Below are 16498 nucleotides of genomic sequence, written 5' to 3' on the forward strand. Positions count from 1 at the left end.
TTTTAAGGTTAAACCGCCTTTCCTCTAGTTTTAGTGAGTGGCCACGTGTCTTGTTGTATTTCCTTACTCTGAATAGTTTGTTCCTTATGCTAGGGTCGCCAGTACAGTATTTGTACATTGATATCATATCCCCCCTCAAACGTCTCTTCTCTAGAGAGAATAGGTTCAGTGCTTGTAGTCTTTCCTCATAGCTGATGTCCTCCATTCCCCTAATTATTTTTGTTGCCCTTCTCTGGACTCTTTCCAATTCCAGCACATCCTTCCTGAGGACCGGTGCCCAGAACTGGACAGCATACTCCAGATGTGGCCGGACCAGAGTCTTGTAGAGCGGGAGAATAATCTCTTTATTTCTGGAGTGAATCCCCTTTTTTATACATCCCAATATTCTGTTGGCTTTGCTTGCAGCTGCTTGGCATTGCATGCCACTGCCAAGCCTGTTGTCTACCAGTACCCCCAAGTCTTTTTCCATCCTAGACTCCCCCAGAGGTTCCCCCCCTAGTGAGTAGCTTGCTTTCTGGTTTCTGGCCCCCAAGTACATTACTTTACATTTATCAACATTAAACCTCATCTGCCATGTAGTTGCCCACCCCGTTATTTTGTTTAGGTCCGCTTGTAAGGTTTCCACATCCTGTATAGAAGATATTGGCATGCTTAGTTTAGTATCGTCCGCAAATACTGAGATTGTACTCGATATCCCCTCCTCTAGATCATTTATGAATAAATTAAACAGGATTGGCCCCAGGACAGAACCCTGGGGGACCCCACTTTCCACCCCCACCCAATCCGAGTACTCCCCATTAATCACCACCCTCTGGACTCTCCCCTGGAGCCAGTTCTCTATCCAGGTACTCACCTTATGGTCCATACCTACCTTCCTTAGTTTGTACAGTAAGCGTTTGTGGGGAACGGTGTCAAAGGCCTTTGCAAAGTCCAGATTCACCACATCCACTGGCTTACCTTTATCTAGATGGCAGCTCACTTCATCGTAGAAGGTTAATAGATTGGTTTGGCAAGAACGATTTTTCATAAATCCATGCTGATTACTACTAATTATATTGTTTTCATTACTAAAGTCTTGTATGTGGTCCCTTAACATCCCCTCCAAAATCTTGCAGACTACAGATGTTAGGCTGACAGGTCTATAGTTACCCGGGATACACCTCGGCCCCTTTTTAAATATTGGTACTACGTTGGCCTTTTTCCAATCTGCTGGCACCATACCTGTCTGTAAACTATCCTTAAAGATCAAGAATAATGGTCTGGCAATCACCTGGCTGAGCTCTTTAAGAACCCTCGGGTGCAAGCCATCCGGTCCCGGTGATTTATTTATGTTAAGTTTCTCAAGTTTAGTTCTAAGTCTGTCTTCTGTTAGCCATGGCGGCACTTCCCGAGGTGTGTTGTTTAGATTGGCCTTACAAGCTGGGTTCGTGTAGCCCCCCGATTCTTTTGTGAAGACTGAAGAGAAGAAATTATTTAACACTTCCGCCTTTTCCCTGTCCTCAGTGGCCATATTTCCTTTGTCATCTTTTATGGGGCCAATGTGTTCTGACCTCGCTTTCTTACTGTTTATATACTTAAAGAACTTCTTTAAGTATATAAAGTCTTTTTAATAATATCCAGTAAGCCATTGGGCTGTCTAACATGCAGCATCCCAAAGGGGAAAACTTGGTATTAGACTGCAGAATCTGAAGACAGCAAACATGACATAGGTAAGAAGACATACCCTTCACTTGGCAGTAAGCATGGCATTAACAAGAGAGAGAAACAATTTTGCCCATGCACAAATAATTAGGAAGACCTTCCTTATGCATGCCAAAGACCTTCCTTATGCATGCCAAAACTTTGCCAAAGCCGGCAGAATTTTGGCATGCATAAGGAAGGGGATGTATTCCAGAGATAAAACTATAATCCTACCACTTTATAAAACTCTGGTCCGACCACATCTAGAGTATTCTGTCCAGTTCTGGTCGCCAGTCCTCAGAAGGGATGTATTGGAGCTTGAGAGAGTACAGAGAAGGGCAACAAAACTTATTAGGGGATTAGAGGACCTTAATTACGAAGAGCGTTTAGAAATACTTGATTTATTCTCCCCGGAGAAGAGACACATGAGAGGGGACATGATAGCGATTTGCAAATACCTCAACGGTGATCAGAGAATAGAAAAAAATCTATTCCAGATTACCAATTCCTGCAACAGGCAATCTTTCAAATACCACTGGTAAAAATCTCTGCATAATATGGTAATCTGTGCACCAGTATCAAGCACTGCTTTGCCATGCACTTCCATCTTTACTGACACTACAAACGAATTTCCAACTAGACCCTTTGGTAAGCTTCATTTTTATTGTTGGTCAGTAGTCCTATTATTTATGTTGCACAAATGCCTGTCTTCTGGCTTCAGGAATTTCCTTTGTGGAACTTTCCTCTGTATGGGCTTTGGCTTTCTTTGAAAATGAGATTTTCTTTGAGCTGCTGTTTTTGCTGTCTATGACCCACTTAGGTGAGTTTGAGGCAGACACAAGTATTATTTCTCGATTGCCCTTAAAAGAAGTAGCTGAGTGGAAAGATTTAGGAGCGGTTTAATATGGTGTTAGATTTACTGGATTTCGCTTTTCAACTGGGAGTTCAACTGACTCCTTCACTAAAGCCTTTGGTCTGCTCTGAAAATTCTGCAAGCTTTTCTTCACCTTTAGGTTCAACTGATTTAACCTTTTTTTTAACTCCCAGCAGATTTGTGCTGGTGTGCTTGGTGCAACCTATCCTCTCACAGTTATAACAGATCACTGAGTCCGTTGACTGGTTGATGGAGTAACCTGAGATGTCTCCATCTGATCCAGTCCTGACACACTCTTTCTAGGATGTGTAGTAATTCTTGCTGCCAGCAGGGTCATCATTTTCATCATCTGAGACACATTGGTGTTTATTTTATGGATGTCAACTAAGAAATAGCTATGCTGAAAACAATGGGGTTGATTTACTAAAACTGGAGAGTGCAAAATCTGGTGCAGATGAGCAGCTATGCAGAGATCATGTGGCACTTACAATGCAGCAGTCAGCTCTACTAAGTCCTTTTAGGCAGACAGAATAAACAGGTGGGATCCACTCCATTATCTCTACGCTGTCCTATAGGCTCTGAACAAAAAGGAATTTAACTAAAGGAACTGTCAGGAATGTTTCTCTGAAGTCTCAGCTACACACTTCCAAAAATGCCGACTTCTGATGTCACAATCGCTGCCACATAACAGTTGAAAGTGCCATTTTTTCAAAGTAAAACAGTTCTTCTACACAGTTACACAGCATGTAGCATAGCAAAATAAATTGTGAGGTGGTTGCATCATCATGTGCTCAACATGAATTGTACATGATTGTGACAGGGTTAGTTTAATTATGCATCCTATAACTTTTTACATTAAAATGTTATATTTTAAAAAAAAGCTACTCTTTCAAAAACTTACCTCAGTTTCTTTCTTTATATCATTCACGTATATTTGATACTTTAGTCCTTCAAAAATGTTATGCAGTGATTTAATAGGGTGAGTCAGCTGAATTTCAATGGATGCCTTACTAGGAGTCAAGTTGACTGTGGGAGGACCAATTTGCGCTAACAAAAAAATAGCAAATGAAACAGAAAACACATGTATTTAATATTATGTTGGTACGTGCTCCACAGAAAATGAAAATAATAAATTACTAGCTAGATATGTAGTGGTCAACTTGAATTTAATACACGGCCTAAAGAGCAGCCCCAAACTATCCAGAGATATATATCCAGAGACAATAGCAGTACATTTTCATGCGTTTACGTGCATTATGTTGAGTCAAGCAGCCCATATATAGCCTTTTAATAGCTTTATTTAAGCTCTTGCCGCCCAGCCGCTGAGTTGGTACACCCCAAAAAATATGCCAAGTTGCATGATGATGGGGATATCAGCTCAGGGGCGGCAGTGCTGGAGCAGGCGCCCTCTCCCAGCTGCCAGAGGAGCAACCGTTCCAGGAAGGAGGTGGACCGTGACTCAGGTAAGGTTAGACAGGTAGTGGTAGTAGGGGACTCAATTATCAAGAGGACAGAGAGGGCAATCTGTCAAAACGATCGTGGTAGCCAAACAGTATTTTGTTTCCCGGGAGCTTGAGTTCAGCACATCGCGGATCGGGTGGACAGATTATTGGGATTTTAGGGACTTAGGGAATAGATTGAGGCCTCGAGCCTTACCAGAGAGGCAGAAGGAGCTTAGGGAATTGAACAATTGGCAGATGAACTGGTGTAGGAAGGAGGGGTTTGGGTTCCTGGAGAACTAGGCTGACTTTTCAGTCGGCTACCGGCTCTTTAGTAAGGATGGGCTGCACCTTAATGGGATGGTACAGCTCTATTGGGGAGAAAGATGGCCACACAGTTGGAGGGGCTTTTAAACTAGGTGTTGGGGGGGGCTCAGAGGTAGAGTCAGTTAGTAGGGAGTAAAGGGCAGAAGGTATTATCGGTGTCAGCAGCGACAGTAGAACCATAGTGACAACCACTGGGGGGTCTGTGCGGACAAACCTCAGACCAAACAGGAATAAACTTAAGTACAATTCTCTATCCACTTCTACAAAACTAAGAGGGGTATATGCAAATGCCAGGAGCCTAGCTAATAAAATGGATGAGTTGGAACTGTTAATACATGAGGAGGACATAGACCTTGTGGGAATAACAGAAACTTGGTTCGACCCCTCACACGACTGGCTGGCCAATATCCAGGGGTACTCTGTGTATCAAAAGGAAGGGAAGGAAAAAGAGGGGTATGTCTCTATGTCAAAAATAATGTAAGGGCGGTAGAGAGGAGTAACATTATGGAAGGGATGAGTACAGAGTTAGAATCCGTGTGGGTAGAACTCCATAGGGAAGAAGTACAGAGGAAAGTAATAGTGGGGGTATGTTATAGGCCACCCAACCAAAGGGAGGAGGTTGAGCTGGAATTTCTATCACTGTTGGGTAATGCGGCAAAACTGGGGCCAGTCATTATATTGGGGGACTTTAATTATCCCGACATTGACTGGGAAGAGGGGACTGCACACTCAATAAAGGTCTGTCTCTTAATGAATATCTTACAGGACAGCTACTTGTCCCAGTTGGTGGATTCTCTTACTAGAAAGAATGCAATGCTAGATATATTAATTACTAATGATCCAGATCTAATCTCAGATATAGGAGTCTGGGACAACTTGGGTTCTAGCGATCACAGGATGATCACATTTAACGTAAATCACAAGATAGCAAGGCAAGAGGGGAATATAAGAACCCTAAACTTCAGAAGGGCAAACTTTCCCAAACTGTGCTCAAAGATAGAGAAAATAGACTGGGACCAAACCCTAGGAACACTGACCATGGAGGAAAAATGTGAAAGCTTTCGGAACATATTAAACAAAAGCATCTCACAGTGCATTCCTATTGGAAACAAATTTAGAAGAGCCAAGGCCAAACCAGGGTGGCTAAACAGTAATGTAAAAAAAACTTATCAGGGGAAAAAAAAATGGCCTTTTAAGAGATATAAATCGTAGGGGGCTTTATCGGCTTTCCACCAATACAAGGAATCGAATAAGAAATGTAAATACGAAATCAAGAAGGCTAAAATCGACTTTGAGAGACATATAGCTGAGGAAAGTAAAAGGAACCCTAAGAAATTCTTTAAATATATCAATAGCAAAAAAACAAGGTCAGAGCATGTTGCACACATAATTAACAATGAAGAGAGGATGGATACAGAGGATATAGAGAAGGCAAATGTGCTAAATGCATTCTTCTCCTCAGTCTTTACACAGGAAAAGGAGGGATATACTGACCACGACTGTATGGTTAGCAGTACTTCACAGGACATGCAGCTTTGGCTAACAGAGGGTGAAATCATGAAAAGCCTTGATAACATTAACACAAATAAATCACCAGGCCCGGATGGCGTACATCCGAGAGTACTCAAATAACTAATTAAATTATATCTAGACCACTGTTCCTGATCTTTGCAGATAGCATTTTGACAGGAACTGTACCAGATGACTGGAGGAAAGCTAACATGGTACCAATATCCAAAAAATGGCAGAGGCATATCCCGGGCAATTATGGGCCAGTCAGCCTAACGTCAATAGTATGTAAATTAATGGAAGGGATGATAAGGGACTATATCCAAGAATTTGCTAAATTCAACATTATCATCAGCAGTAATCAGCATGAGTTTACAAAAGGACGTTCTTGTCAGACCAATCTGTTAACATTCTACGAGGAGGTGAGCTGTGAGCTAGATAGGGGTAGACCTGTGGATGTGGTGTATCTGGATTTTGCTAAGGCATTCAATACAGTCCCCCACAAATGATTAATTTACAAAATAAGTTCTGCAGGCTTAGACCACAAGGTTTGCTCTTGGATAGAAAACTGGTTAAAGGGGCATGTCCAAAGGGTGGTAATAAATAACGCATACTCAGACTGGTCTGGAGTGATAAGTGGGGTGCCCCAAGGCTCAGTCCTGGGACCAATTTTGTTCAATTTATTCATAAATAGCATTGAGGATGGAATCATTAGCTCAATCTCAGTTTTTGCAGATGACACAAAATTAAGCAGGGCGTTAACTTCACATCATGATGCAGAAATCTTACAGAATGACCTGAACAAAATAACAGAGTGGGCAACTACGTGGCAAATAAGGTTTAATGTGGAGAAGTGTAAGGTATTGCACTTGGGGACTAAAAACATAAATGCAAAATACGCGTTAGGAGGGGAACCTCTGGGGGAATCAAGAATGGAGAAAGATCTGGGAGTCTTAGTAGGAGATAGACTAAGCAATAGCATGCAATTTCAAGCTGCAGCTGCCAAAGCTGACAGAATATTGGCATGCATAAGGAAGGGGATATATTCCAGAAATAAATCTATAATCCTACCACTTTATAAAATTCTGGTCCGACCACACCTGGAGTATTCTGTCCAGTTCTGGTCACCAATCCTCAGAAAGGATGTGCTGGAACTGGAAAGAGTCCAAAGAAGGGCAACTAAGCTAGCTAGGGGATTGGAGGACTTAAATTATGAAGACCATTTACAAGCGCTTGATTTTTTCTCCCTAGAGAAGAGATGTCTGAGAGGGGACATGATAGCGATTTACAAATACCTCAACGGTGATCTCAGCATAGAAAAAAAACTATTCAGTCACAAGGAGTGCAAAAGGACACAAGGCCATTCAATGCGATTAGAGGAGAAGCAATTTAACCTCAGGCTACGCAAAGGGTTTTTTACAGTAAGGGCAAAAAGATTGTGGGACTCGCTTCCACAAATGGTAGTAACTGCAGGGAGTATGGCTACTTTTAAAAGACTCTTCAACATGCATCTCCAAGACATAGGCATTCACAGAACTTTTTTCAGGGGGGGGGGTGCATCATTTTAAGGTCACCCATGCTCCGCCCTTAAGGGGAGGGCCTTAGTTATTATACTTATTTTGAGTATTTATTTTTAAAGAGCAAACAGCAGCATTTATTTTTGATTTGCATTTGTTAATCTAAAAAAGCATGTTATACAGCACAGTGCTTTGCTGTGTAATTTGGCCCCTTCTATCACCTAAAATAGCTGGCTGATCCTCTTTGGCTATGTCCTCCCCTCTGTAAACTGACCACAGTATACAATGGCTGCTGAGCCCTGACAATGTGGTCAGTTTACGTGCCTCTGTCATTGGCAGCCCTCCTTTCCTCCTCTGTCCTCTCTCCCCCCCCCCTCCCTCTCTGCCTGTCTGCTCCTGTGTCAGTGCCTTCTCCCCTCCCCTCCCCTCCCCTCCTGCTGCTGTAGTTTAATTTAAAGTTTCATATCCTGTCTACAGTCTGTTTAATAATCCTGTGTGCCCCTCTGTCTGTGTTTTAAAAAATAAGCCATTCTTTATAACTTTTCAGAGCGCCACTCATTGCTTACATGACCGGCTGCCTCTCTCCTCCCCTCCCCCTCCCCTCCTCCTCCCTCCTCGACTGACATCAGTGAGGAATCCTCAGCCCCGCCCACTGTGGGCAGCTGTCAGATAGGGAGAGGAGAGAGTCACGTGAGCGGTGCTCAGCCCTCTGAAAACTGGTAAAAAACAGCTTATTTTTTTAAAACACATACACAGACACACAGGATTATTAAACAGACCAGACAGGATGGTATAAAGTGGCTTAACAACCACTTGAAAAGGGAAGTTGAGATTCCAGGGGGGGGGCATATGCCCCCCTTGCCCCTACCTGTGGACGCCCATGCTCCAAGATCAAAACATTCAGGGGTATGGGAAATGAATACGTCCACACACACCTACACAGGTTGAACTGGATGGACTATTGTCTTTATTCAAACTCAACTACTATGGGTCTCAGGACCCATTTTCTGATTGGCCAGGAGGAGAATCAGTGTGACAATAGCAAATAATCATTCGCTATTGTCACACAACTGCCTATGTCTCAAACCAAAAGGCAAACCCGGAAGTGCGGCATACACGGACGGCTCCGAGTCAGAGGCCCAGCTCTCCGTTACTTTTTCCAGTCTACTTTATTGTAAGTTGTATGTAATTGGCACTCTTTTTATGTTTAAAGCGCAAAAAATGAAAACTGCAGAGGTGATCAAATACCACCAAAAGAAAACTCTATCTGTGGGAAAAAAAGGACATCAATTTAATGTGGGTACAGCATCGCACGACTGCGCAAAAGTCAGTTAAAATAAGGCAGTGCCGTATCGCAAAAAATGCCCTGGTCATTAAGAGGGTAAAGCCAGGGTCCAGAAGTGGTTTTACACATCCCTTTTGGGTCAAAGTCTGTGGTTACTTATATTCAAACAACCTGAAATGTGTGTATCAAAATTGACAAAGCTATTCAGCCTGTTTGCTCAACGGTCAAGTTCCATTTCTCTTCATTAGGGATTAGTCTAAAATTTGCCACTGCCATAAGCAATTGGACTTGTAGCAGTGGCAGCTGGTGCTCCATGGGCCGGGGGAGGGCGGCAGATGGACCACACCAGCACGCACACCATACCTCCCCCCGCATCGGCAGAGGCTTCCCCCTCAGTCTCCTCCGTGGGTCGGGCTTCCCCTGTGTCTCCTCCCTCCTCTTCCTCCTCCTTGGCCTATAGCATGGCTTCTCCTTTTGGCAAATCGGGAAACGGGTCTCAGGACCCATTTCCTGATTGGCCAGGAGGAGAATCAGTGTGACAATAGCAAATAATCATTCGCTATTGTCACACAACTGCCTATGTCTCAAACCAAAAGGCAAACCCGGAAGTGCGGCATACACGGACGGCCTCGAGTCAGAGCCCCAGCTCTCCGTTACTTTTTCCAGTCTACTTTATTGTAAGTTGCTATTTTTTAATTCAATTATACCGAAATACTGCACAAGGAGAGCCTCTCTTTCTCTGTCCCGCATCCCATTCGAAAATGTGCTCCGATAGACACCCTGCATTCCCCCTGGAAGGCCATTGGAACGCCAAGGACTCCACACAGACGGTATTTACAGATACTCGGGCTCCCACAAAAAACCCCCTCTTGATGACCATTGGAGGGTCAGGAGACCTCCCCTGCTTTTTTGCTGTAACCTTACAGCAGTATGGTAAGGGTGTAGTACACCCGGAAGAATTCCCATTTTGCACTATTGACCACCACTGTTGTCAAAATCCCCCCTTGGATCTGTTTACAAGCACCCCCTGTAGGGACCCCTCTCACAAGCCTGCACATTTATTTAATTTATTGGACTTTTATGGCGTGATTTGTTTATTATTTATTTAGTCTACTTGGACTTTATTACCATATCAATTTTACACCTGGATATATATATTTATTTTTTATGTCACCCTACCACCGCTCACAATATTGATTATTCAGCCACGAGTACTTATTTATTTATTTTTCACTGGATCATTGAATATTGGCTCTAGCCAGCTATTTTAGATCAAGAGTATTATTTTATTTTGTTCATTGACATCCAATCACCAGTCTTTAAATCTCACTAAAGTCACCTTACTTGTACTTGTAAGCACATCACCTTTATATATGGTTTCTAAGTTTGGATATCACTATTTGTCCCGGCACTGAAGTCACTTTATATACCAAATTGTTCTTATTATACTACTGCTAGCTGTGTCCTTCCCAGCACTGCAAGTCACTTTATGTTTATATATTGTGCTCATTTGGAGTGTTTTTTATATATTTTTTATTTTGTATGTGCCCTACTTGATCAGCGCAGCTCCATGTTTTTACTTTTCATACATGCCAGTTATTTCAGGGAATAAATAACCAGCTCCCTTTCTATAAAAGATAAAAGGGTGGGCTCTAAGAAATCATGGTTCTAGTGTGTGCGTTGTTAGGGGGAGTTGATAATTCTGTGTAGAGATAGATACTTTCTTATTCTACTCATTTTTATTTATTTACCATTTACAATAGCTTGCTTATTAGGCCTCATGCACACTGGACATTATAAAAACACCAGTAGCTTTGTTGTGAGTTTTTCAGCGTTTTTCAGCTTTTTTTTGCATTGGCGTTTTTTAGCGGTTTTTTTTGTGTTTGCGTTTTTTGGCGTTTTTGGCTAAAAATCACCTCTATGCTATTTTAGTAACTCCCACTTTCCCACAATGCAATGCTTGCCAGAATTGCATAGCATGGGTGTTCACATCCATGCGATAAGATAGGTGCGGGGAAAAACGCCAAAAAACGCTGCTAACTGATGTTTTTCTACGTTTTTTTTAGCATTTATCGGTGTTTATTGACGTTAGAGCGTTTTTACAGCTAAAAAAGACACTCAAAACCCACTAGTTTTTGTTTCTTTTTTTTTACAGCCAGAAAACCCCGGCGCCAAAAACTGCTGAAAACAGCCTGTGTGCATGGACACATAGGATAACATGCTGTGGAGTTTATTGGCTGTAGAAAAAAAGTCTAAAACACCCAGTGTGCATGAGGCCTAAGCCTAACAAATGGTCAAAATCAAATAAGATTTGCCCAACGGGGAGCAGAGCAAAGTTTGCAAACTTCAATCTTTACACAAAATTTGCCAAAATGTTTATAAACGAAAGCTATGCATTTGTGCTCATCTCTACACTTAATGCATTTCAAAACTGAACTTTTAAGGTAATTGTTAGAGAAAGTGGTTAGGAATGTTTCTTTCCACTGAAAAGGAAAATTTCAAGTATGAGTCCAATAAATCACCCACTGAATCCCTATACTTCTTGGGGACATTAGTAAAAAGATGTCACCACTGGCTCCATTAGATGATGCCACTCTCTTTTTGATGCAACATGCATAAAATAAAATAAAATAAAATATAATGAAATAAAATAAAAGAAAAGCAAAAACAGAAAGACCATCCAGTGTCAGCGAAATATCTGGGATTTCAAATGTAGAGATCATCCTGCTTAATCTCAGACAGGCACAAGAAGACAGAGGAAATAATGCAAATCTTGAGCAGGGAACTGAATGAAAATATTGGTAATTATGTAACTATAATTGGATCTACTGTACAAGGAAGTAATTATGCTATCTGTGACTAATATATGTGACAAGGCATTTGTATTATATTAAAGAATACTATACTGCAGTGTGCGTCTAAAAGCATCATTTCTCCTAGGTGTGATCCCCCGTTGTTAACAGAGTGGAGATCCTGACCCCCAGTTCTTCTTAAAAGCTGTGATAAGCGATATTCAGCTTTAAGCAAGGAAATATCAAGCCTTTCTCTATTCTCTCTATATTTCAAGACAAAGTACTGAAGATACCAAAAACAGTGGCATGGTGATCTCCAACACATGGTTCCAAGGCGACCTGAAAGGGGAACTGTTCCTACCGTAGTCCATGCGAAATTGAACGCTATACTGTACTTCTGATTGAACTGACTTGTCATTATTCCAGTACAGAAGGAATATAAAAACATTTTATACAACTTTTTTAAGCCAAAAAATGACACCTTTCATCTGTACGGCTTCAGTTTCATGTGAAATACTCTTACATATGAAGTCCTTTGGGAGAAAAATAAGGATTCACATGATGAAGAATACATAACTTACTCTCATTCAACTACATAAAACAAACAAATAATAAATAAATAAATAAACACATACTCACTTTTCAAAAGAGGATCAAATCTAATTGTTTCGACTGAACAGTTTTTGTTATTTATGATGACCTTGCCATAATACTCTTTTTTTTCACTTGTTTCATTAGTTGTTATTGTTGTTTCATTAGTTAAGTCACACCAGGTTAATGTGATTTTTGTGCATTCCAGTTTTTTCTGCCAGGGTTTATTATTTCCATATCTGTGCATCAATAACAATTATATCAATATACAGAATGAATATGTAGAAAGTAGTGTTATCACTTATCTTCATGTTTTGTCTGACAGTGTAAAATAAAATTAGGAATACATAATCCTAGAATAGGTAATAAAGATTTACACAATTTATTATTATTTCTTTTTACTATTATTATACAGCTTTTACATAGTCCCAACCTTTTTTGCAGTGGTGTGCAAAATAAAGTTGGACATAATAGTTATAGTACAATTCAAGATGAGAAACTAAAGCCTGCTACGCACGAGCTGTAAATCAGCCGGTTCAGCAGGAACTGTACAACTTTAGGACCATGAGTACAGCATTCAGACCATGGGGAAAACAAGCATTTGATCAATGCTTGCAGCCAATGACTGCAAGCGCTGATCATGTATTCTGATCTAATTAATTGACCAACACAGCGGATTACTGTTACCGGTATCCAGTAACTGAGTATCATGTGATCGCTATGATTGGTCATAGCAATCACATTAAACAATGTAAACCACCTGTCATGAATAAATAAGAAAAAGAAGAAAAAGTTTTAAAAAAATGTAATACATTTTTTTTTTTTACATACTTGCACCAGTTAGTATCCCTGATCACCACCACACGAGTCATATGATGATGCTGTACTGCATTGGTAACAGTATGTAAACAAAATGTATTTAATTTCTTCATTTTCCAAAACATTTTTACAAAAAACTTGCAACTTCAAAAAAAAACTTGCCATGCCTCTTACTAAATTCCCTCAGACTGTCTACTTCTACTACTACTAAAAAAAGGGGTCACTTGTGGGGTATTTGTACTGTCCTGTCATTTTAGGGCCTCAAGAAATGAAATAGGCCTTCAGAACATCAGGATTGATCAATTTTCAAATATATACAGTATCTCACAAAAGTGAGTACACCCCTTACATTTCTGTAAATTGTTGGTTTGCGAGTATAATTCGTTCCAGCAGCTTGCTTGTAATCCAAAACACTCGTATATCAAAGCAAGTTTTCCCATAAGAAAGCATTGAAACTCAGATGATTCGTTCCACAAGCATTTAATGGTATAAATAAAGATATGCTGCATTATATATAAAGTACATTACTGTACAGTATAAGTATGCCATCTCCTCTGTTAAACATTATGTGTCCCTGTGTCCTTATTGTACATAACAGATGCTGATTTATACTGTATTAGAGCGTGTCTGGCCCTCTGCTTCTCTCCTCCCCTCCTGCTGAGATGACGTCAGAAGGAGTGATCGGCCCCTCCCGCCGGGGAGAGCAGAGAGACGAGGCGAGAGAGAGGCAGAGAAACGAGGAGACATATACAGTAAGTGCAGGGACACTCTGAAACAGTATAAATCGGCATCTTTAACACTCTGAAACATTAGAAATCAGCATCTTTATATACAGTACAAGCACTGGGACACATAATTGTATGTAACAGAGGGCATTAACAGAGGGGATGGCATGCTTATAGTGTATAAAACTGCTCATATATCAAGACAGTGCTCGTATATCAAGACAGATTTTTTAAAAAAATGTTGCTCGTCTTTCAAAACGCTCGTAAACAAAGGTACTCGCAAACCAAGGTTTCACTGTATATCTTTTCATGTGACAACACTGACAAAATGACACTTTGCTACAATGTAAAGTAGTAAGTGTACAGCTTGTATAACAGTGTAAATTTGGTGTCCCCTCAAAATAACTCAAGTGAAAATGTCCAAATTGGGCCCAAAGTTTCAATATTTTGTGTAGCCACCATTATTTTCCAGAACTACCTTAACCCTCTTGGGCATGGAGTTCACCAGAGCTTCATAGGTTGCCACTGGAGTCCTCTTAACTCCTCCTTGACGACATTCCAGAGCTGGTGGATGCTAGAGACCTTCTGCTCCTCCACCTTCCATTTAAGGATGCCCCACAGATGCTCAATAGGGTTTAAGTCTGGAGACATGCTTGGCCAGTCCATCACCTTTACCCTCAGCTTCTTTAGCAAGGCAGTGATCGTCTTGGAGGTGTGTTTGGGGTCGTTATCATGTTGGAATATTGCCCTGAAGTGAGGGGATCATGCTCTGCTTCAGTACATTCATGTTGGCATTCATGGTTCCCTCAATGAACTCTAGCTCCCCAGTGCCGGCAGCACTCATGCAGCCACAGACCATGACACTCCCACCGCCATGCTTGACTTTAGGCAAGACACACTTCTCTTTGTACTCCTCACCTGGTTGCCGCCACACATGCTTGACACCATCTGATCATATTAGGTTTCTCTTGGTCTCATTAGACTACAGGACATGGTTCCAGTAATCCATGTCCTTAGTCTGCTTGTCTTCAGAAAACTGTTTGCAGGCTTTCTTGTACATCATCTCTAGAAGAGGCTTCCTTCTGGGATGACAGCCATGCAGACCAGTTTGATGCAGTGTGCAGCGTATGGTCTGAGCACTGACAGGCTGACCCCCCCACCCCTTCAACCTCTGCAGCAATGCTGGCAGCACTAATACGTCTATTTCCCAAAGACAACCTCTTGATATGACGTTGAGCACGTTCACTCAACCTCTTTGGTCGACTATGGCGAGGTCTGTTCTGAGTGTTTATGTAAAGCAATAACTATTTTTTTTCAGATCCCCACAGAGTTTTTTGCCATGAGGTGCCATGTTGAACTTCCAGTGAGCAGTATGAGAGATTAAGAGTGATAACACCACCGTACAGCAGTTCTATGTTATAGTGCGTGGAGATGTACCACTCTATAAACTGATCTATAAGAGTAGAGGGTGTCCTGGCAAGTTTTCTTAAGTTTGGCAACCTTGGCTTGATGTAGAGGATTCGGTCTGGGCCGATACCCCTCTGCCTTCCAGCTTGTCTGCTGAATGAAACCATGGAGGTCCCATGTGAATTGAGGATTATCTGACTAGCATGTAGTATAATACCTGCTCCCCCCTGAGGGGATGAATGGTTGAGGGTAGGGTAAGGTGTGTGTGTGTGGATGTGTGGGTGTGTGAGTTGGTTTGTGAATGTGTGAGTGTCCTTGTTTGTGTTGGTCGTCCTGTCTGGTTGTCCCCCCTGTCCACCTTAGGATGGGGACCACTTAAGGTGTCCTGCTAGGTGTGTCCCTATGTTGCCGTTCGGCTTCCAAGCAATTCTGTCTTGAGGTCCCCCCCGTCGTTCTCTTCCTCCCTAGGCCCCGTTGGCCTGTTTTTGAGTTGTCTATGCTGCAATGTTTTCCATTGGTTCGTCGTTTATTCCCTGCTCTGTTTTACTGACATTGCTTGTACCTTTGTTATGTATTGTTCTTGAAAATTCATAAATAAACACCTTTCAAAAAAAAAAAGAGTGATAACACCAAATTAAACACACCTGCTCCCCTTTACCAACTGAGACCTTGTAACACTAACGAATCACATGACACCGGGGAGGGAAAATGGCTAATTGGGCCCAATTTGGACATTTTCACTTAGAGGTGTACTCACTTTTTTGCCAGCGGTTTAGACAATAAAGGCTGTGTTTTGAGGTATTTTGAGGGGACAGCAAATTTACACTGTTATACAAGCTGTACACTCACTACTTTACGTTGTAGCAAAGTGTCATTTCTTCAGTGTTGTCACATGAAAAGATATAATAAAATATTTACAAAAATGTGAGGGGTGTACTCACTTTTGTGAGATACTGTATATCATAGCTTGTAGACACTATAACTTTCACTCCAACACTCTTCGGGAGTTTTTACTAAAGACATGTAGCAGAATACATTTTGCTTACATTCTTGAAGAAATTTGATTTTATTGGATATGTTTTATAACAGAAAGTAGAAAATACCTTTTTTCTTTAAGGCCCCTTTCACACAGGCGGACAGTTCAGATCCACCTGTCCATTTTTTTGGTGGATCTGAACGGTCCCCCCCATCCATTCCTATGGGGCATCGGATGTCAGCGGAGACATGTCCGCTGACATCCGATCCGTCAAATCTGGACGGATGGAAACCCTATTTTCCATCCGTCCAGCGGATCGGATCGGATGAGAAAGGACCCACGGTCCATTCCCATCCGATTCCCCCATAAAGATGTATGGGGAACTGACAGCTATGTCTCCGCACATAGCGCAGAGACACAGCTGTCATCCTCCTGCTCAGCGTGGGATCGGCGGATCGATCCCCAGCTGAGATAAATGGAGTCCGTCCGACGGACAAGCTGTGTGAAAGGGGCCTTACATTTTCGACCTGTTTGTGTTTATATAATAAAAAACCCAG

At 41.7% G+C, this 16498-nt stretch overlaps 1 protein-coding gene across 1 annotated transcript in view; it reads right to left on the reverse strand.

Moving 5' to 3' along the window:
* Positions 1-16498, reverse strand: part of LOC309550570 (interleukin-20 receptor subunit alpha-like) — a gene marked incomplete at its 5' end in the record, with an annotated part of 106595 nt that overhangs the window by 26544 nt on the left and 63553 nt on the right. Inside the window, 2 exons of the mRNA XM_082250918.1 lie at positions 3456-3601; positions 12063-12253. Coding sequence (XP_082107044.1) covers positions 3456-3601; positions 12063-12253 — 337 coding nt within the window. The remainder of the gene's footprint in view (positions 1-3455; positions 3602-12062; positions 12254-16498) is intronic.

Source organism: Pelophylax lessonae (assembly GCF_965119305.1).
Source record: "Pelophylax lessonae genome assembly, chromosome: 3".
Lineage (NCBI taxonomy): Eukaryota > Metazoa > Chordata > Amphibia > Anura > Ranidae > Pelophylax > Pelophylax lessonae.